The 23,280-nt window shown below is 41.9% G+C and overlaps 1 protein-coding gene across 2 annotated transcripts in view; it reads left to right on the top strand.

Moving 5' to 3' along the window:
* Crtac1 (cartilage acidic protein 1) overlaps positions 1-23,280 on the top strand; it is a 135,247-nt gene that overhangs the window by 12,585 nt on the left and 99,382 nt on the right. For both annotated transcript variants that reach the window (XM_076834589.1, XM_076834588.1), the window contains exon 2: positions 5,090-5,289. In XM_076834589.1, the coding sequence (XP_076690704.1) occupies positions 5,099-5,289 (191 nt within the window). In that variant the 5' untranslated portion in view covers positions 5,090-5,098. The remainder of the gene's footprint in view (positions 1-5,089; positions 5,290-23,280) is intronic.

Raw genomic sequence — 23,280 nt, 5'->3', positions numbered from 1 at the left:
GGTTGGGAGCCACCTGTCAAGACCCTTGCTCCTGAACGTGAGGTCTGCAGACAGCGACCCGAGCATCTCATGACAGTGTGTTAGGCATTCGGATCAACTGAACCTGAACTTGCATTTGAACAAGATCCTTAGGTGATTGTCAAGCACATTTCAGTTTGAGAAGCATTGATTTAGAGAAAGAAGTTTCTAGACACCTATGATGAGTCGCAAATGGTTTCTGCTGATTTATATTATTATTTGGACTCCTTCCTTCTTTCCTTACTTCAACAAATAGTAATAGGGCACTTCCTATGGTGGTTTCTGGGAACACATTGGCATGTGTCCCTGTCTTGGCCTACAAATTCCTGCTCATATCCCATTTTCGATAACATCTATCTCTTGTCTCCTTGGACTGACCCCCTCCAGTTTCAACTCTTCCCCTCTTCTCACCTCTTCACAAAACCTAGAACCAGAATCCATTTGTCCTTCCGAATCCATTGTGGTAATTTGACCTTGAACTAAAGACAGCTACTACTTTGAGTGTTCCAAGACCTGAGTCTGGGTGGCCCTGGGGATTGCATTGCTTAGTGACTGATTTCAATTCCTTAGTTCTAGAAGCAGAGCAGAAGGTTCTTGAACCAATCTTGTACCTTCACTGTAGTACACAGCCTGGTTTCATGACTTTGGGAGCTGTGGTAAAGAATCTTACTACTCAATGTATGGTTTATGGATCAGCATCACCTACACCACCTGGGAGCTTGCTAGAAATACAGAATCTTGGGCTCTGCAGCCGAGTTATTGTATCAGAATCTGCATTTTAACAAGGCCACTAGGAGATTCATGCACACGTTCAAGTTTGAGGAACCTGAAGCACTGGTATAGAATAGTGTTTCTGAAATTTTGCAACATATTAGAATCACATGGGAACTTTTAAAAATCCAAGCACAGACTGCATCTTAGGCCAATTAAGTCATAGGATCTTGGGATGAGATGCGGGCATCTCATCTTTGATTGTGGTAAAATATACAAAACATAAAATTTGCCATTTCCTCATGCTTAAGTGAACAGGTCAGTCACATTAAGTACATTCACACTGTTGTGCAGCCACTGCTACGGTCTGTTGTCAGAGCTTTTCATCATCCCAAACTGAAACCCTATACTCACTAAACACTAATTCTACTTTCTCCCTTTTCTCCAGCTCTTGGAAACCACATTCTATTTTCTGCCCATAAATTTGATTACTCTAGATACCCCACAGAAGTAAAATTAAACAACATTTGCCTTTTTGCGTCTAGCTTACTTCACTAGTACAAGGTCAAGATTCATCCACATCAAATTTCTTTTTTAAGGCTGAATAGTATTTCATTGTATGTACATGCCATATTTTGTCTATCCTCTTATCCATCCAAGGACACTTGGGTTACTTGCACCTTTTGACTATTGTGAACAATGCTGCCATGAACATGGGTGTACAAATATCTCTTAAGCCATCTTTTCTCAATGGTTTTGAGTATTTACTCAGAAGAGGACTTGCAAAAGCATATGGTAATTCTATTTTGAAATTTTTGAGGAACCACCATACTGTTTTCCACAGCAGCTGGATTGTTTTATATTCCTACCAGCATTTTCGTCAACATTGTTTTTTTTTTTTCTTTTTTAAATCACAACCATTTTAATGGGTGTGAAACGACATGTCACTGTGGTTTTGTTGGTATTTACTATGTAGTTAGTGATGTTTCATTTTCTTACTGGCTATTTGTATATCTTTGGTAAGACGTCTATTCAAGTCCTTAGCCCATTTTGAATCAAATACTTTCATTTTCTGTTGTGTCCTAGGAGTTTTTTAGTTATATATTCTGGATATTAGTACCTAATCAGATTTATGATTTGCAAATATCTTCCCCCAATTCTATAGGTTGTCTTTTCATTCTTTTGCTAGTCCCTGATGCCCAGAAGTTTTTAATTTTGACGTAGCCTATTTTATCTACTTTTTCTTTCACTGGCTGTGCTTTGGATGTCTTATCCAAGGAATCATTGTCAGGCGTGAGAATTTTTTAAAAACTCCTCGAGTGAATCTGATGTACAGCCAAGACTGAGCAATGTTTTTCTCATTTTAATGTGCATTCAGTTCACCTAACATCCTATTAAAATGCATATTCTGGTCTGTTAAGTCTGGGGTGGGGCCCAAGATTCTGCATTCTAACAGACTCCCGTGCTGATTCTCTGGTCCCTGGTTCATTCTGGGTAGCCAGGGTGTGGAGGAGCATTTTGATGATTTCCTCCATCTGAGTCCTGAGATGAGAGGTTGCTACTTATCAGACCGTTTCCTAAACTTCCTCATCGGGACTGTTTCCTTATCCACCATCAAGATAGCACACCCCTTACCAGCTAACTTTCTACTAGTACCAAGGAGCCCCGGTGGGTACGGTGGGTACCTGGGCCGACTTTGGCATGTCAGGAGAATGAAATGTAAAGAACATATTCCCCCTGCCCCGCTTGCCAGGGGAGAGCCCCCCCCCACAGGTTCTGCCTTCTGAGTGAACTCAGGATCCACATTCATGCTGGTGTTTCTCTCTAGCCTTGGACCTTTTGAGGGAACTACTGTAGGACCCTCCTGGAAAGCTATTTTATTCAAACATGTTTAATATGCTGAGAAAAGAAAATCGTACAGGTTGGTTTGAAGATTACAGAAGAAGCTGTGTGTGTGTTGGGGGCAGGGGTTGCTGAAGGTCTTTTTCCCAAAGAAAATCCTTTAATCCATCACAGAATTTTAGAACCAGGAAGGACCTTTAGAGATCTCCAAGCCTTCATTTTGGAGGAGAAACCTGGGACCCAAAAGAGTGTGTTGTTCAAGATCACCAAGAAAAAGAGAGGTTGACCTAGAGGTGCCCTGTTTCTTTTTCATCTTGCTTTTAGTTATTTATCTGGAAATGAGTAACACAGAATAGTTTTTTCCCCCCAATTAGCTCCTTTCATTAAAAGCTTAACTTTTCAGAGAACAGATAGAAAGTAAGAGACTGGATCACAGTTCTTGCCCCTCACAGTCTTCATTAGAAAATTTCTAACAGTCAGGCTTATATTACTTGAACAGGATCCAATGCCTGGTGGCACTGACCCAAATTATAGTAGGTATATGCTTCTAAGGAACTAACTTGCATCTGGAAGGCACACCCAATGCCACTTTCCTCTTCCACACTCATTGCAGATGTTGTAAGCTGATAACTCTTCCTAGCCGCTGCCAGTCTCTTGGTTTTGGTTCTCAAGTTGAAACTCATTTGCTGTCCCTTCAATAGAAGTCATACCTTGAAAAGTCCAGTGACTTTCCAACCCATGCTACATTTCATCACGTCTTTACACAGGTTATTAAGCACTCTTTATCTCCCCCCCCCCAACCCAGCCACTCATTATCCAATTATGAGTTTCCTTTATCCAGTCAAACTGCCTGCCAAGTCCTACAACTCTTATGGTGATGCATTTGCCTTTCGTGCCTAGACAGTCCAGTAGAAGCTGCTGTCTTGTTCAGAAGTCTCTGTTCTTTGAAATGAACTCAGATCTGGTAGTGCAACTCCCAACATGCACCGGACGAACATGCCACAAGACCTCCTTCCCCTGAAGGCTCACCAGCAGTTTCTGCCCTGCACTTGGAGCCCCGCCCCAGGTCTCTCTCTGGCCTCTCCTCCAGCCGGGCACCAGGGAGGCTTCCGATCTTGGCTCTGAAGGCAGCGCCTGGGCCTTTCATTTTTGTCTCTGGGCCTTTGACCTGGAGCAAGCTCATTTGCTGGCAGGAGCGTCTGTCTCCATGTAGGGAGAAGTCTTCAGATCTTCCTTGCTCTTCCCTCATTAAGACGTCAGTCTCAGTCAACCTTGTTCTCAGCCGCCAGACGCACTGTCGAACCAGCAGCAAAAGTCCCATCAGGAAGAGGTTTGCTGCCTTCCGAAGGCGGGAAGATACACTTTGCCTGGCAGGACTGGGCCTGCACAGACTCTGTGAGATATCCCAGCAAGCTTTTGGAACACTCTGAGGTCTAATTCTACGCCTGCGGGCAGAGTCTCAGGGCGGCGCCATCTGGAGCATTCCAAGTGCCTCCCTTGCTCAGGCTCAGAGAGGGAGGAGTCCTTCCACCTCCCTGGCCGTTCTCATCTGTCTCCTGGGTGAGTGCCACCGGCTCCCATGGCCCCAGGCTGCTTGGCAACACCCTGAGTTATGATAGAGATATAATAATGAATTATACAATGCATTATACATAATTAATTTATAATAAAACACGCACGCAATGGTTTAATTTCTCCAAGTGAATGATGTGCTACCCGCCAGACCTTGCTGGAATGCATCCCCTGACTGGCTGCTTCTTGGTCTGGAGGCAATGGCCAGCTGCCTTTGGGAGGGATCTTGGCTCAGGGAACTTGCAAGTCACAGATTCCCCTCAGGCTGCTTTTGGAGTAAGTCCCAACATCCCACAGAAAGACAGCCCACTGCCTCTGCTGTTCTAGGCTTGGATGCTCATGGGGGTCTTAGCCTCACCTCTGCACTCTTTGAGAGAGGTTATTTTCTGCATTTTTTTTTCAATATTTCTCCCAGAATGTGGAAGATGCTTATGTATATTTCCTTCCTTCTTTCCTTCCTCAAATACATATTGGGTGCCTACTATGTACCCTGCCCTTGGCTTGGTGTCCTTCAGTGAATGAAACACACAAAGTTCCGTGCTCAAGTGGAGCTTATATTGTAGCAGAGGAAGATAATAAATAAGTTTAATGAGTAAGTAAATTATATTGTATGTTTTACGGTGATAGGCGCTATAGAAAGAGAAAGCAGAACAGGACAAGGTGCTCCACCGTGATGGGGCAGGTTGCAATGTAGAGAAAGGTCTGTAAAGTCTTGTGGAATAGTGTGGCATGAGAGGGGAAAAGGCACTTCTTAGTGTGTGTGTGTGTGTGTGTGTGTGTGTGTGTGTTGTGTGGTGCGACAGGGCCTCACACGATAGGCAGGAGCCCTACCACTGAGCTATATCCGCAGCAGAGAAAGGCACTTCTGGGCTGACCTGGGACTGGGTTTCCCTGGGAAACTTCGGCTTCAGGAGCTTCCAGTAATGTTCATGACTTTTGGTTTCAGGTGTCCAGGATGTTACTGTTCCCGCTACTGCTGTGGTTTCTGCCCCCCACTGAGGGGTCCCAGAGGGCCGAACCCATGTTCACTGCAGTCACCAACTCAGTTCTACCCCCTGACTATGACAGCAACCCCACTCAGCTCAACTACGGTGTGGCAGTCACTGATGTGGACCACGATGGGGACTTCGAGATTGTTGTGGCGGGGTAAGTGCCTCCCACCCAAGGTGTGACAGGTATATTAGCTGGCTTTTGCTGTGATATGGTTGTGTTACAAATAACTCCAAAACCCAGTGACTTGTGACAACACACATTCTCAGACATCGCCCTATGATCCTCCGAAGCTCAGCCACAGCCTGGCTGGGTTGGCCTGTGTGGGGGTTGCTGTGGCTTTGCCTTTTGCCACAGCAGGAAGTTGGGAAGGAAGGCAGTGTGGATGGAGGCTGTTTGATGCAAGGGTTTTCTGGAGCTTCAAGACTCTCTCTTCCCATTATATTTATGGCTCATACAGGAATTACCTGCTTCCCAGGGGGGCTCTGTAGGAGATAAACATAGAAGGGGCTTAAAGATGGCAGCCAGGTATGAGGAGATGCTCAGCCTGCTTTGCACTATGTAATTTGCATAAAACTGAGAAAACAATTGCTCATATCAAAGAGGAGAAGATGGAAATCAAGAGGTGTTTTTAAATCTCCTTTCACCATGCCTTGGGGTTCACTGCTCTCTTCTCTCAAGAAAAAAGCAACCTTGTATTGTAAGAAACACGCAGACTTGGAGTTCAAATAGCTTGAGAGAGAGCCCTAGGTGTACAACTTTCTAGTTGTATGATCTTGAGTAAGTGCCTTATTCACTGATTCAAATGCATGTTCTATAAAAAGGCGGGGGGGAGGTAGCTGTAATGACCTGTCCTGAAATTTCAAAAGCCTATTGCACATGACAGTGCATTGTCAATTCTGCCAATCCCCATTGGTAATTATTATTTATCGAACACTACTATGTGTCAGGTCCTGTCCATCATCTTATTTTGCATGCATTGTTTTATTCCATCGTCCTGACAACACTGTCATCCCCATTTAGAGAAGAGGAAATTGAGGTTCAGAGCTAGTAAGCAGCTTGCTCTCTGTTAAGTAAATAAATAGTAAGTGGGACGAGTCAGGACTTGAACCTTAAGGCTGCCTAACTCTTGAGCTATCAAGCTGCACTGTACCAAGCTTAGTTATCACTTCAAAAATCAGTCAATCAATAAAAACACTACAGGGGCCTCTCGGCCTCATTCTGGGAGGTCTGAGTTTTATGGAGGGACTGAACAAAGTACCAGCAGGTAACATTATTTGTAGCAGTTGCAGGTAACAGTAAAAAGCATGACCTTGGAAATGGAAGACCTGGTTTTATTTTTTAAAAATCTTATTTATTTATTTAAGTACTAGGAATTGAACCCGGAGGCACTCTACTACTGAGCTACATCCCCAGCCCTTTTTAAATTTTATTTTGAGACAGGGCCTCACTGAGTTGCTGAGGCTGGCCTCAAACTTGTGGTCTTCCTGCTTCAGCCTCTCAAGTTGCTGGGGTTACTAACTTGCAAAACCCTGCCCTGCGGAAGACCCAGTTTTGATTTTAACCATATTTAACCCAATAGTTGTGAGTTCATTTAACTCCGCAGACCCACTTTCTTCATCTGTAAGATGAGCATATTGAAATCTACCTACATACCTCACAGGGCAATCACAAGGATCAGTAGTGATGATGTAGAGGACAGATACTTTATAAAGTGTATTTCTTCTTTTACTATCCATTTCTTCTATGCTGTGAAGAGGAGTGGTACCAGTTTGTAGACCTAAGAAGTGTGCCGTCCTATAGAACTTCCCATGAAGACCTAACCACGCCCCGCTTGGTGTCCTTTAGCCACATATTGCTATTAACCACTTGAAATGTGGCTCGTGCGATCAAAGAACTGAATTATTAATCTGATTTAATTTTAGTTAAATAGCCACATTTAGATTGGACAGTTCAGTTCTGGTTTTCCAGATGGAAAAACTAAAAAGCAGATTGTGACAGGAAAAGGGGAACTAGGAATGATGGCAGCAACCCTTTTCACCCGAGGTGAGCTGAGCAGAGTTGTGGGCTGCGCGGTTGTCCTGTGCTCTGCCCTGTGACTGCCCAGTCACTCTCTGAATCAAGGAGAAGCCCTCCTGGCCAAGTCTGTGCCCAGCCAGACTTCCAAAGCCATGTTCCACCATGTCAAAGTCTCTAGTTAAAGGACTTTGATGTCCTTCTGAAATGTTCTCGTGGGCCCTGTCTCCTGCTGTGTGACCTCAGCCTCCCCCTGGTAGACCCTGGGGACAGAAGACAGAGAACAGCAGGCAATCAACCATCCCTCTCCTCCCACGCATGCCCACCCCCAGCCCCAAGCTACTACTATGAACATGCTGCCCTTTCATCTTGGTTGAGGGTGGGACCTTGTGTTCCCATAAATTAATATGGAAAAAACAAGACCTTAGATGTGAACAGGTCTCCTCACCCTCGGTTCCTTTCCTCTGGAATACCTGGAAGGAGCTACAGGGCCCAGCACGTGAAAAGTCTCTCACTGTCTCCACATGCATCTCTGATTTCAGTAAATTGTGTCCACTTATGCCACAAAGCCAGCTCTGGTTCACACAACCTGGTGGTCCCTCTCCCCAGCCACGTCAGGAGACCTTAGCATTTTTCCTGCTCAGTTGCTCACTTTTCTCCAGGTGCAGGAAGGGCCTGGAGAGCTGAACCTGCCCCCTACAGAAGAGCAATAGCCTCTGGAAGCTTACTTGTCTCATTTCTTCACCATCCTGCCCCTTTCCCTGGCATCTCTCTGGCTGCACCACCCTCCTCATGATTCATCTTTCAGCTGCAAAGAACCGATCTATCAGAGAAGGTCTTGTCCCCAGGCTGGTCCTGGCCTAGGTCTCTTTGGGAAGAAGCAGAACCATTTGACCACAGGATTTTTGGTGTCTCCTTGTCCTTTCCAGGTCAAAGATGATGCGCTATTCACGCACCCCCCAACCCCGAAACCATTTGCTGAGGTCAGTCGCTGAGCAGATGTGACTTCAAGTGTGGGTCTCCATCCCACCCATCCGCTGATGTGCAGGGGCTTGCTCCCACATTCCTGGGCGTTCGTTTCAACTTCCTCTTCAATGAAGTCCTTTTCTCTTCCTCTTCCAAGGCACTCAAGACATTTGCTTTCGTGTCCTCTGAGGCGGAGAAGCTAGGTCATCTTTTGTACTGAACTTAGAGTAGACACCTAACCCTTGTCTAGCTTGCCCTGACTGTGGGTCCTGTAGGACTTTGGAGTAGTCCTCTGGAAATAAGAACCAGATCAAGCAGCACTTGATTGTGGGTGAGACCTGGAGAAAGACCCCTGTCTTTTCTCCCAGGGAAGAGCTTGTGACAGGCAGCCTCTGTCTGAGAAAGCTTGAGCTGCTGGCTGTTATTCTGAAAGATGGCATTCCTTGCCATAAGGATAAGAGGTACGCGGAGGACAGGATGGCGAAATCAGGCAGCCTCCCAGCCCCAGGTCAGGGTTTCTTTGTGGCTGTTGTGAAGCATTGTGAATTCTCAGAGCATCAGACAGACACGTTCTAATTTAAGTACCAAAATACATTCCAAAGGCAAATATAACTTTTTATTATCTCCAGCTTAGGATGATTTGTCACTGTCTCCTCCTTGGGGCTGGATAACCAAGAGTTGACTATACAGACATATTTAAATCAGGACCTTGGGAGGTCATTTGTCCCACCCCCTTGCCTTCCAATAAGGCCACACCTAAAGTATTTGGAAGCTCCATTTACAGAGAGCCATCCAAGGAAATGTGTGCAATCATTTTGCAATCCAGCTCAATAGTTACTTATGTCAAAAACTGATTTGACTCATCTGAATCCCTCATATTAGAGCTTAATCGGCCATTTCTTTTAGCTTTTGTTTTGCTATTGCCTTTGAAGATAAAAACCAAGTGGTCACCATCCTTTCAAATAATGACAGCTAGGATCGCTGCCCTGCCTTTCAGCCCACATGGACTCCCCAGCAACATTTCCGATTTTGACTCTCATTCTTGTTTCTTTCACCCTACACCCATATTTAACCCTGTGTCTTTCTCTGATTGTAGATTCTGTTTAAGAATCATGTAGCAGGAGTTGAAATTTTTTTAAAAAAAATTGAATTTGAATGCCTTTCTCTGGAGCACCTGCTGTCTTGCTCATGGCAGGCCCACCTTCTATTATCTTATGGATCTTTCCATTACCTGGCCCCCTGAAGTCACTTACCTTTGCAACCCCTGGGATAATGGCCAGCTCTTCAGTTTATAAGGCGGCCAGTACTCGAACTTGTCTTGGATTGGTTGACCTTGAGTCAGTGTGTCTGACTCAAGCCCTGTTGCTTTGAGTATTTACTCTTTGAATAGGTTTGTTTTGTTTTGCTTTTTTTTTTTTTTTTTTTTTTTGGTATTCTCGTTCTGGATATTGACGGCATTGATTTTGAGCATGTTGCGGTGGGTTTGTGTTGTGTTTCGGATTCTTGAGTTAATTGTGATGGAAGGCGTGTTCGTGCCTCTGACTCGGGGAGGAGCAGAAAATGACCGCCCTTTGTTCTGCGGGGAAGGGGGAGGGAATGGGCCGGCGCGCTCTGCTCCTCCGCCACAGCTGGGCGAGTGCCTCCGCATTTGGAGGGCTTATCTGTTAAGCGGCAGGTGCATGATTGCGGTCTGTGTACAGCCGCCTCCCCGCGGGGTGAGGGTTGGATTTGATCACCCCCAGAGACGGCCACGCACGCACAAACCACTGAGGATCTTCAGGAATGGTTCCCTGGGTAAATGGAAAGCCCAGTGGCCTCCCTTTCTCTCAGTGGAACTCAACACCCAATCTACAGCCTCACAGTCTCCCCGAGTCTGGAAAGGAGTTCCTGTTGGTGTCAATTTTGTACAATTCCTACAGAGCAGCTTTGTTTCCCGGGATATCCCCCGAGGTCTGAGATAACCCCCTGCCCTCTCAGTCTCCACCAGGCGTCTGCGCAAATGGAAAGAGGGTAGTGCTTGTAAAGTTTAAGTCGCGGTTTAGATCGGTTTTTCTACACAAAGAGCATTCATTTGATAAAACCTTAACGCATTCTTCACACTTGGAAGGGTTTCATTTAAAGGGATGTTACATATTGTGAAGCAGGGTTTTTTTTTTTTCCTTCCTAATTTTGCGACTATGTCAGGAAACTTTTTTAATTTATTAAAGTTAATTGAATTGTTTAAAAGGCAAACTGTATTCAATTACCAGATTAATCATGATCATATAGGAGATATTTTGCCATTAAAATAATAAGAACAATGTTAAAGAATAGGACATTTATCTATGATTTAACTAAGACAGCATTTGTACATGTTATCATAACTATAGGCACATGTAGTATATATTCTCACACATACATATGATGTATAGATAGGCATATATATATATATATACCTATCTATATATTTACACCTATATATACCTATAGGTATATATAGGTGTAAATATGTATACAAATCTATTTAGGTATACTATGTATATACATATATACATACATATGCTTTTAACAAGTGGGAATAAATATTTTTGAACTTTTAGTTCTGCTGTTTTATAAAAGAAAGAATAGATTTGATCATCAATTTTGACATTATCTTAAAATGTTACATTGCTTCAGTTTTTCTTTTTTTAACTTAAAACTTATTTTACTTTTAATTACACTTAAATACAAAACTTACTGCAAAAGTATATATATCTCACACAATATAGATGGAGGTAAAAATCTACCTTTCCCATCCTGGGACCCCCTACTCCAATTCCATCCCAGACCCCTCTTGGAAGAATAATTATTTTCAGTTGGTGTTTATGGTTCCAGAAATAGATAAAGATATATATAAAGAGATTCTGTTACATAAATTTCCATGATATGCATATACAGTACATATATATAACAAGATATATAATTTTTTGGAGGAATCACACTGATACATATTATTTCATTTGTTTCTCACTGTTTAATATGTCCAAGCAAATTGATCAAGCTTTTTTTTCTGCCATTGCTTAGTGTGGATATACTGTATATATTTTGCTGTTTCTCAAGTGAGTGGCATGTAAGCGGTTTCTAATCTGTGACCACTGCAAACAATGCTGCACTGATTGCACAGCCTTGCACACACACACACATACCAATTTTCCTCTAGGATAGAGACCAATAAGTGGAAATGCTGGATCAAGGATATGTATGTTTTCAGTCTTAATAGGGTATCACCAAATTGTTTTCAATTTCAATCTTTTTCTATTGATTCAGAGACTAAAAATAAAAGATCGGTTTGGGGATTATTTGATTCAATGGCTGTTTCAGCACCTACTGTGTGTACAGCTACATATGTTCCAGGGTCTGAACTTTATCAATTTAGATTTAACAGTGCCAAGAAGGAAAAGAAGAGGCTATTCTCCATCTGCAAAAGAAGCTGCTGATGTTAAAAACTGAATCCAGGAACTTCAATACTTTCTAATTCAAACTGCAAAAAGGACTTCCTCTAAAGCCTCCTCTGCAAAAATATGTTTCTTAAATGGGTCACCCTTAACCCTGAGATTCATTGTCATCGGTATCATGGAAAAAAAGATTGCAGGTACCAATTCTTCTGCTGTGGTTCAGCATAGACTGCCCCTGAGTTTGAATACTAACAAGACAAAAGTTGGAACAGAAGCCAAGGCTTATTAACCCATTCTTAAAACATTCCTAAAAAGGTCACTCAGCAGTGCATGGCAGGCTTACCAGAGATGTCTCATTGCTGCTTGGATACCTCTTTCCTCCCAGGCCTGGTCAGTCCTAAGCAAGGGCCAAAAATGCTGCCTCTGTCTTCTTCCCCTAAATTAGATTTCCCTGGCCAGCTCAAAGGTCCGAGGCCCTGTGTCTTCATTACCCCAGGTATGGTAAGTAGAATAATGACTGCCCAAAGACACCGGCCTCCTAATTCCTAGAACCCAGGAATATGTCATTTTACTTGGCAGAGGAGACTTAGTAGATAATAATCAAGTTAATGACTCTGAGAGGCGGAGTTTATTCTGGATTATCTGAGTGGGCCCTGTGTAATCACAGGATCCTTAAAAGTGGAAAAAGAGAGACAAAAGAGGAGGCGAGGGAGATTCCTTGTGAGGACTCACCTCTCCCTTCCTGGCATGGAAGATGGAGAGAGGAGCTGAGCGTGGAGGAATGTGGGGGCCTCTAGAGGCTGGCAAAGGTAAGGAGGAGATTTACCCCAGAGTCTCCAAAAGGGAATGCAGCCCTGCCAAAATTGGTTTCAGTCCAGTGTGACCGATGTCAGCCTCCTAACACAGAGAACTGCAAGATAATCAATTTGTACTGTTTTAAGCCATTTAGTTTGTGGTGATTTTTCATAGCCACCGTAGGAAACAAATATAATAGGTGAAAGGTCAAGGGTTTGATGTCATTTTTCAGAAAGGTGAGGACCGTTACCTCAGAGAATTTTAACAGCATTATTTTTGTAATTTCACAATGATAAAATGCACTTCACCAACAAATGTATTTTTTAAAGTCAGTGTCAACCCCCTGTCATAGGAACATGTGCAGATTTGAAAAGGATTCCTAAAAGCACACTTTGTTCATTGCTGACCCTCCAAATTAATTTACCCTGCAACTCAATTTGACATCCAGTTCTATGGGTGGTTGGAGCTGGGCAGAGGGAATTCAGAGCGTTTAAAGATCTCATGTCCTTGGTAGGACAAATACAACCAAACTGGGTGAGGTCCTAACTGACCCATGCCACCCCAGAGATGCAGGCATTCTTGGAGGTCAGAGGTCAGAGATCAGAGGTCACAGGTAGTCCAGAGCACTTCTGGCTAGGCATCACAAAGACCTGGAAGAGGGTATTTGGATGGCCTGAGAAGGACAAGTAGCTCAAGAATGTTTACCAAGGGACAAAGGCCCTGTAGGTTAAAGATTGTATTAGGCTTATTTGTTGTCATTTGCTTGTTTTTACAGTTTTTTTTTTAAGACATTTTAACAACAACAACACAAAAAAAACCCCTGATTTTCATTGAAAAAAGGGAAGAGTTTTTATAAAAAGCCATTCAAAAATAGTAATATAATTAAGACACTAAAATTGCCTCTGCTGAAAACGGCAAAGCTACTTTTAGTAATCTGAATTTTTCATCCATTCAGAAAGTAGTTGTGTGTGCTGTCTCCCACCACTCCCCTCGAAGCCTCTCTTCTCCCCATTTTTTTGAGTGGTGGACTGGAAGAAGCCTTCTTGGTCCCACGGGATCCGGGATCCGCTGCAGGCCTCAAAGGCCCGGCCCAGGCAGGGGAGTGCTGAAGCCAGCCCTCCACAGCCCTGCCCGTGGGCCTCCTGCTTCTGCCCTTCAGAACATACTCGGCTTCCACTCCCAGAATCACCTTGGCTCGGGGCCGGTCTGACCCCAGCCTCCCTCTCCTGTGCTTTTCTCTTCTCCACACTCCTGCTGACCGGAGAGCAGGTGGTTTTCCCATTTTCTTACAAGGATGCTATGGCTCTGTCTTAATTTTTCCCTCTGAGGAAGAGGTTATTTTTGAGGTACATGTATCTAGAAAAAAACACAAAAGGATATGAAGAAGCTGAAAGCAAACATTTCTGCTTCCAAAATTTGCCCTGATCTCCCTGGGTGATGTTCACCTTTGTGGACTCAAGGTTTAAAGGGGTAGAGAGCAGAAGTAACAGGTGTCAGGTATTTTACTTACATCTTCTCATTTTAACCATCGAGGCAGTCCCCAGGATAAGCTACATTTCATTGATCCTAGATTGCAAATATTTTTACATTTTAATATCTTTAAAATGAGATATGACTTCCACTTGGCAGTTTGCATTAAGTTGGCAGTTTCCTTTCCTAGAGGTGTGTAAAATATGCTGAATCTCATCACCAATGATGCCTTGGCGTAGATTAAAAAAAAAAAAAAAAAAAAAAAACATTGTACATAATGCTGTCCCTCCTTTGCAGATGAGGAAACTGAGACTCAGAAATCTGTTTAGGGTCCTTGAGATGGTAAATGGTGGAAATACTATTCTGAATATGCCCATTCAATTCATTGTTTTTGTGTTGTTCCAATCATAATCTCTATTACCTTTTTCCCCTCTTTGGCTTTTTAATAACTGAGAAGCTTTTTTGTAATCTCCTCACTATGATGATCCATTTCTTCCTGTTGATTCTGTCGATTTTTGTGTTACATATTTCGAGGCTACTTTATTTGGAACAATGTCACCATTTTTGTGTCTCCCTGGTGAGTGGATCTAGTATCATTATGCAGCAACCTCACCCATCCCTAAATATGCTTTGTCCACTATTATTAGAGTTGTTTTGCCTTTGGGGCTAGTATTTGCCAGTACGATAGTTTGGATTTAAAATGTTCCCCACGAGTTCCCCAAGTTAAGGATATGGTCCCCAGTTGGGCACTCTGGGGAGGTGGTGGAAGCTTCAGGAGGCTGGGCCCAGGAGGAAGTCTTCCAGTCACTGGGGGTGTGCCCTCTGAGGGAAGTGGGACCCCAACTTCTTCCTCTTCCTCTCTTTTTTCATATCCTGGCTATGGGGTGAGTGAACCCATTTGTGTGCCTCCACTGTGATAGGGTGGTCACCCCAGGCCCAGAAGTGACAGGCTAACCAATCATGGACTGGAACCACCAAAACTGTGAGCCCGAATAAACCTTTCCTCCTCTAAGTTGATTATCTCAGGTGTTTGTTCTAGTGACAGAAAGCTGGCAACATACCAAGTCAATCTTTCTGCCTACATTCACATTGAGCTTTTCAAAGTCCTTATATTTTGCATGTTTTTTATGTGCTGCATACATGTAGTTGAAATTTTTTCAACGGTTTGACCATGTCTTTCCTTTTGCTGAGTTTGGTCAGCTTCCATTTAATGAGAACTTGGCTATGTTAAAGTTTTTATTATTTTTTTTTCCAATCCACATTTTATTATTTCTTTTCCTTTCTTACTTTTTAAAAAGTTAATTGAAGGGCTTTTTTTGAGGAAAGTTCTTGTTTTTTAAGTCTAATTTTTTTGCCAGTATTGATTTGGGGTTTATGCCCTCTACATCTGTTCTTTTTGCGTTTTACTTTGAACTTTTATGATAACATTTTAAGTTTTAAAACTCTAAAATTATCTTCACCCCCTTCTACAACATTACAAGCAAGAACTTTAGTACATTTTAACTCCAAACACCTCTTTTGACATACGTATAGTATTTTAATCCTTCCCTTTGTTAACCTTACTAGTTATAATTGTTGTTGATGTTGTTATTGTTTCTATTTATATAAAGACTCTGTTTTAGGGCTGAGGTTGTGGCTCAGAGGTAGAGCGCTCACCTAGCAAGTGCGAGGATCTGGGTTTGATCCTCAACACCACATAAAAATAAATAAATAAAACAAAGTTATAAAGATATTATTTAAAAAGACTATTTTATATTTACATCAATTTTTACCATTTATTTGTTCATCTTTCATTCCTGTATCTCAGAAATACCTTCTGTAATCTTGTTTCTTCTTCTTCTTTGGATGTTATTTTACTGAATGCTGGATGATAGTAAACTCTCAGTTTTTGTTAAATCAAAAAAAAAAATCTATTATATCTCCATTCTTGAAAAATCATTTTGCTGTCTTCAGAATTTTATGTTGACAGTTACCCACTGTCCTCTGGCTGATGTTGTTGCTTTTGATGTGCCTATTACTGGTAATGGCATTCCTTTATAGATGATCCATTTCTTGTCTCTTTTTCATTTTTTTCTATTTCCTCCCATATGTGTAGATATGAATCTCTCTCTGTCTGTCTCTCAACTCAGCTTGTACTTTCTGCATCTGAGGATTCATGTCACTCATCACATCTGAATAGTTCTCAAGTCATCATCTTTTTAAATTTCTTACCTTCCTTTACTCTCTTCTGGGATTATACTCAGACATGTCAGGATTTCTCATTTCAGCTTCCAAATCTCTTAACCTTTCTCCTATTATTTCATCTCCTGTCTTTCTACGCTGCCACTTCAGAATAATTTTCCAGCTGTATCTTCCAGTTTCCTGATTCTTTCTTCAATTGCATCTAAACTACTGAGTTTTTATTTTAAAAACTGTTTTTCATTCCTAGGAGTTTTATGTGGTCATTTTTTCCCAGATATCCTTAATAATTTCCAATAGTGTCTTATTGCTTATTCACTTATTGTGATTTCCTGCAGTTTTTTTTCTTTAAACATTTCTCAATCATTCCATTATATATTTGGTGATTCTAATATCTTCATTACTTGGGGATTAAACGTGTTCTTTGTTGGCTTTTTTTACTGCTTTTTTTGGAGTGGTTTGACTCCTTATGTTTGTTTGATCTTGAAATGTGGGAGTTATACAGGCCTAAATTGAAGATAATTCTTACCAGAGAGGGTTTGTATCCACCTCTAGTGAGGGCCAGGGATCTTGCTATGCTGGAAACACTCTAGCTCTTTCCAAGGGTCCTGGCTTACTGTAGGATTCTGGGGTTCCGTGTTATTGTCAGCTCAAGGGTTAATAATACTCTTTGGAGTGATCTTGGCTCCTCTTTCCCATTGATTAACCACTCACTGCTGCTAGATCTAATTCTGTTTTACTTTTCTGTAGGTGTGGTGCTTCTTGGAGATTTCCTTTAACTTTGTGAGCCCAGCAATAAATTAAAAATATGTTTTATCTGAAATTTACATGTTCTACAAAAGTAGGATTCTTGGGAGGTCTGCTTACAAATAGAAACAAAAATCACCTGACACAGGATCCCCAAAGCATATGTTCTTTCTATTATCAAGAAGACATGGGGTAAAGTACAATTAAAGGAAGTATTATTTATGAGAACCTCTCCCTTAGCTGTTCAGAGATGCTTAAAATAATTTCTTACAAAATAGAGTGGTGCACATCTGTTACTCCAGCAGCTCAGGTGTCTGAGGCAGGAGGATCATGAGTTCAAAGCCAGCTTCAGCAATGGCGAGGTGCTAAGCAACTCAATGAGACTCTGTCTCTAATTAAAAATACAAAATAGGGCTGGAGATGTGGCTTAGTGTTTGAGTGCCCCTGAGTTCAATCCCTGGTAAAACAATAATTTCTTACAAAATAGAGCTCTACAGTAGGGGAGACTTAAGCATGAGATAGACTTGGAAGTGTGATTTTGTGTGTGTGTGTGTGTGTGTGTGTGTGTGTGTGTAGAAGCATGTGCAGTAAGCTCCTTTCATTCATGAAGGCAGGCAAGACCCTCAGATGGGGCCTCTCTGGAGGAACATGGGACAGTCAAGATCAGAGTCTATTGCCAGTATAAATGGTATTATTCAATACCACTGGCATTTGATTTTGCCACCCAAGGAAACATGACTATACGCATGTGACTATGCAAACCCTCTTCCCATGTTGTTTATAGAATACTTATAACCATATGAGGTCATGGACTCAGTACCTTTTGACGTGTGCTGGGGTTGTAGTTACTCTGTATGCCGTCCATGAGTGAAAAGGCTGAGCATTTCCACAGCTGGGAGCTCTCCTGGAGAGCAGCTTTGCCATGGTGGGCTCCTTGCACAGGGTTCCGTGGCAGGATCTGATGTTTAGGCCTCCACAGAACCTTTATTCCTTTTTTATGGAAGAATACTTCTCCTTTGGAGAATGTTCCAGTCATCAGATCCTGTGGGCTTGCCAATCAAAGTAACCCTTTGGCAACTGGAGATTATTCTAGGGGTTCCCTGTGACTTAGGATTCTTTTAATCTGAGTATTCTTTCTTGAATCTAAGAAGGAAGCTCTTCCTTTGTAGATCTTCATTTGTAAGGGTTCACAGCTACCAGCTGCCCTGTCCCTTGATTCATGGAGGAACCTGAAAGAATGAAGATGACACTCAGAATCCTGGGGGCATCAGGCATGGTTCTTACTCCCGAGGTCCCCAGACCTATGGGTCTCCTGCAGTTCTCATTCAGATCTGAAATACTTTTGCATACCCCCAATAATTCCTCCTCCCCTTCCTTTTCCTCTAGAGCGCCTTTTCTCATCTGATACCATAACTCATGGTAAAAATGAGACATAAGCATCCCCTTTTTAAGCCACAGCAAGTCCCTTATCTGGTGCTATGTTGCAGACCAAAGCATAATCCAGTCCCAAAGGAGATGCTGGAGCTATCTAGTCTGAGGGCAGATTCTTAAGAGTATATATAAGAGCACTTGATAATCTGTTATTAATATTAACCTGTTTCTGAAAGACATTTTGCTCACCAGATCAAATTTTTAAGAAAAGTCAACCCCAAAACTATCACAATGTTATTCAATTAAGCAGTAGACATTCTGCATACATTATGATATATTCTTATCAATAATTCTTTTTAATATTTCTCCTCTCGCATTAGATGGCAGACACCTAAGGCAACAACTTTCTCATTTTCATCTGTGTATCTACAGTGCCTAGCACATAGTCAGTGTTCAATGAAATGAAATAGGCAGGGATCTTATGGATGGATGGAAGCTCTTAGGTAAGAGAACTAATGAAAATAATAAACATTAACTACACTCAGAAGTGATTGATTCAAGGACCTTAACCTTGAGAGCAACATCAATTCAGTAAGCAAATTCTATGCCTCCCTACTGCGTGCACAGCTGTGTGCTCAGGGTTTTGGCAGATCCAAGAATCGGATCCCTTCCTTCAAGCCATCTTGGTTATGTGACAGATAAGACGTGTAGGAAAACCACAGAGCAGAATGCTGTATGTGCTTCAGAGAAAATACTTATCTGGGAGGCTGAGGCAGGAGGATCATGAGTTCAAAGCCAGTCTCAGCAAAAGCAAGGCGCTAAGCAACTCAATGAGACTCAGTCTCTAAATAAAATACAAAATAGGGCTGGGGATGTGGCTCAGTGGTTGAGTGCCCCTGAGTTCAATCCCTAGTACCCCACCCCGCAAAGAAAGAAATAAAATACTTACCCATGTTCAGTACCCTTATCAGAGCTGTGTCCCCAGTGAATATTCCAGTTTCTTATAAACACTAAATTTCATCTGAAGTTGTAGTAATGTGACTTTTTCTTCCCACTATGGAATTTCTCTATGATGTCTCGAGTTTGATCTTTTACAATTGCAGCTGAGGTCCCTGTGTTCATTTCCCTTTCATTAAGCCACAATAATTATTTGTTGACTGAATAGTCCTAAGGGACTGACAACATCATTGAGCCTCAGTCCTGGTTCTTCCTGGCTCCTGTCTAACAACTCGGAGAAGCAGTGCAATTCCCCCCAATGCACCACCAACTGGTTGTACAAACAACAGCCTTGTTTCTGTTTTTTAATTGAAATTTTAAAACCGTCCATATTTTTCATGCACAACATGATGTTTTGAAATATGTATCCATTGTGGAATGTCTAAACTGAGCTAATTAACATATGCATTACTTCACTTGCTTATTTTTGGCGTGTGGTGAAGTCACTTAAAATCTATGCTCTTAGAGATTTTCAAGAACACAATACATTGTTAGGAACTGTAGTCATCCTGCCGTGCAATAGATCTCTTGAACTTACTCCTCCTATGTAACTAAAACTTTGTATCCTTTGACCATCATCTCCCCAGCTCCCCTCACCGCAGCATCTGGTAACCACTGTTCTACTCTCTGCTTGTCTTGAGTTTGACATTTTTAGATTCCACATAACAGTGAGATCATGCAGTATTTCAATCAGCATAAGGTCCTCAAGGTCCAATTCATGTTGTCACAAATGACAGGATTTTCAGGCTGGATAATAATATTTCATTGCGTCTACATCCCACATTTTCTTTATCCGTTCATTCTATTGGTGGACACTTGGGTTCATTTCTTGGCTCTTGTGAGTGGCGCTGCTGTGAACATGGGCTTGCAGATGTCTCTTCAACATACTGACTTCATTTCCTTTGGATGCATACCCACTATGGGATTACTGGATCATATGGCGGTTATATTTTTAAATTTTTGAGGAACTTCCATAATGTTTTCCATAATTATACTTGTTTTTTTAAATATATATATATATATTTTCTATCAGTAACCTGTTATCCTTATCCTTCCCTCCAAGCTACAGCAAAGTATGAAAGAAGGGGGAGGAGGGAGTTAGCTAGCCATTTTCCTTCAACCCCTCCGAATAAGATGGGCCATAATTTCAGTTCTTCCAGATGTTTTAACGTTGCTCCCCTATTCTGGGAAGACGTGGCTGCATCGGGGATCCCTCTTCTAATTCCCATCAGCCATTGTTCCACGTCACAGGACAGCCCCAGAGCCACAGAACAGGTCTAGAGGACCTGTCCCTTCCCCTGCTGCTTCTCTACGTGCAAACCTTATGCTTCCATGAGTTAGGAAGACTTTGAAAAGTATGGCAAGTCTCATTATAAAAGTTTTCTTTCCAGACAATTCATTAACTTCAAAAGGCAAGTGCTAGTGAAATAACAGATATCTCAAAGTTTCCAAGGGCATATCTAAAATCTGAGTCAATCTTTCAAACACCTCTAACATTTCATAGGAAAATAAATCTTTAATTTAAAAGCTAAGAAGTAAAAAGAAGACAAGTTCATTCTTGGTTCAAAAATCAGGGTAGCTAAAGGAGTTTTCAAGGAACGTGATAACTTTCTTTTTTGGGGGAGTTGGGGGCATCAAGGCTTGAACTCAGGGGCACTCAACCACTGAGCCTTATCCCCAACCTATTTTGTATTTTATTTAGAGACAGGATTTCACTGAGTTGCTTAGCGCTTCACTTTTGCTAAAGCTGGCTTTGAACTCAAGATCATCCTGCCTCAGCCTCCTGAGCCATTGGGATTTCAGTTGTGCACCACCGTGCCCAGCTGAGGTGGTAACTTTCTTTCCTTTTTAAAAATATATTTTTTATTGTAGATGGACACACTATCTTTATTTTTATTTATTTATCCTTATGTGGTACTGAGGATCGAAGCCAGGGCCTCACACATACAAGGCAAGCACTCTACCACTGAGTTACAACCCCAGTCCTATCCAATAAAATACTTTCTAAGCCATGGTGAAGACAAAGGAGATGGTATGCCAATTGCTTCATACAGTACTGGACCCATGCTAAGTGCTCAATTGCTAGTGTGTTGAGGGTGATTATGTGTATTTAATACTTAATATAACAGGAGGAGTTTTCCTGGACCAACCCCTATCTTAGAAACCTCCGTGTCTCTCTATCCCTTTTTCTAGCAATCAGATAATATGGCGTTATATAATTTTTTTGTTTCTTTAATTAGAACTATATATCCTCTGTTGTTAATTTTTAACACAGCCATTTAAACATTCTTATTCTGTGTTATCAATAGACAAGCAACCATAAAATAAGTTATCTTGAATTTTATTAGTTTCTTATAAATCAATGCCCCACCTAGAAGAAAGTTTATTTACCCTTATTATATTAGTCAACTCTTACTCATTCATTTAACAATATTTTGTATTAAGCTACCCTGTGCCAGGCACCTTGCTGAGCCCTGGAGGTTAGTAGTGAATGAATACAACTCCTGCCTTCACCGAGCTCAGAGAGAATCGATATGCCTGATGAATTAAAGAAATTCTTACTTTGGGAAATAATTTTACCTTCCTTCAACCAAATCTTCCATCGGAATTCATAATTTGTAACCAGGATCATTTCTCATTCTGACTGTCCATTTTTACTTTTTTAAAAAAAAGCTAATAAGAAGTGGAATGATAAAACAAAATGGGGGTAGGAAGAAGGACATGACTTGGGCAATCCATGAATTAATCAGCTCCTGAATAATCAAGAGGTGATATATAAAATGTAAGTATCATAGTTCATGCCTTCTTAAATAATTAAACGTATTGAAGAAGGGACAAAAAGACCACATTTCAGAAGAAATTAGTAGCCTCAAGGCAGAGGGTGAGCAGAAAAGAGCTCAGAAATAGCATTTATAAGCCTTCCTATATTGTAACAAACCAAGCAGATAGCAGTAAGAGAGACGGCTGTATGGATTCTCCCATATATTTTAAAGTAGTGAATGCCAACCTAGAGGTCACAGAGTTATTATAAGGCATCTGAGAATCCATCTAGGCATGGGAGTTTTATCAATAGATGTGAGTACAGCTACCATTATATGGAAATTTTTTCCTAACATTAAAAGGTATCTTCATACTTGAAAAGAGTCGAAAACCAGGGTCTTAAAATATATCCTTATGGACTGCCAAGAAAATGGGATTAAAAGTAGCCAGAGAAGGGTCATTGAAAGAGGAGATTGAGAAACTTAAGAGGAAAAGGATGGGAGAACAAAGGAATGAGAAAAAAAGAAAAAGAAAAAAAGAACCATACACAAGATGTAGAAGGGAAATTATGAAGTCACAAACCTGTGGAAACTAGCTCCTTCTCCGTCTAGCTTATACCACTGGGATAGCAGCTGTATTAGGGTTTACCAACGGAATGAAAGAGAAGGTTAGAGAGACAGAGAGAGAGAGATTATGGAAGCTGAGAAGTCCCACATCTGTCTATAAGTTGGGAGACCCAGGAAAGCCAGTAGTATAGTTCTGCCAGGTCTGAAGGCCTGAGAACCAGAGAAGTTGATGGTGTAAATCCCAGTCCAAGGGCAGGAGAAGATAAAATGAGATGTCCCAACTCAGCAGAGAGGCAGGAAATACGGGGCGGATTCCACCTTCCCCTGCCTTCAGTTCTATGCAGGCCCTCAATGGATGGGAAGATTTGCACCCACCCTGAGGAGGATGATTTGCTGTTCTAAATCCACAGAATCAAATGCTAATCTCATCAGGAAGCGCCTTCACAGACACTCTCAGAAACAATGTTTAATCTGGGCACTTTGTGACCTACTCAAGGTGACAGCATCACAGCACTTAAATTAATGCACACAAAATGCTTGGGCTTGTGTTTGACACATGGAAAGTACTCAGCTGTAGCAGCCACCGCCACACCAGCATCATCACTTCTTACTGTTCCACCCTGCATCTATCTATAAGATCTTTCAGCAAAACCTGTCAGCAAGAATCTGACTGCTACTTTCTGGTCAATTATCATCTTTTTAAACTGGATTACTCAGAACTGTGGATTGCAATAGAAACTAATCTATGGCTATACCACCACCCCCACCCCCACCGTACACACACACACACACACACACACACACACACGCACACACGCGCACGCACACACACACACACACACCAGGCTGTAGTGGAGGTCCACAGGGGC

This window comes from Callospermophilus lateralis, chromosome 15 (assembly GCF_048772815.1).
Source record: "Callospermophilus lateralis isolate mCalLat2 chromosome 15, mCalLat2.hap1, whole genome shotgun sequence".
NCBI lineage: Eukaryota > Metazoa > Chordata > Mammalia > Rodentia > Sciuridae > Callospermophilus > Callospermophilus lateralis.
The sequence above is the reverse complement of the archived record's forward strand: the minus strand, read 5'-3'. Positions and strand labels throughout refer to the sequence as shown.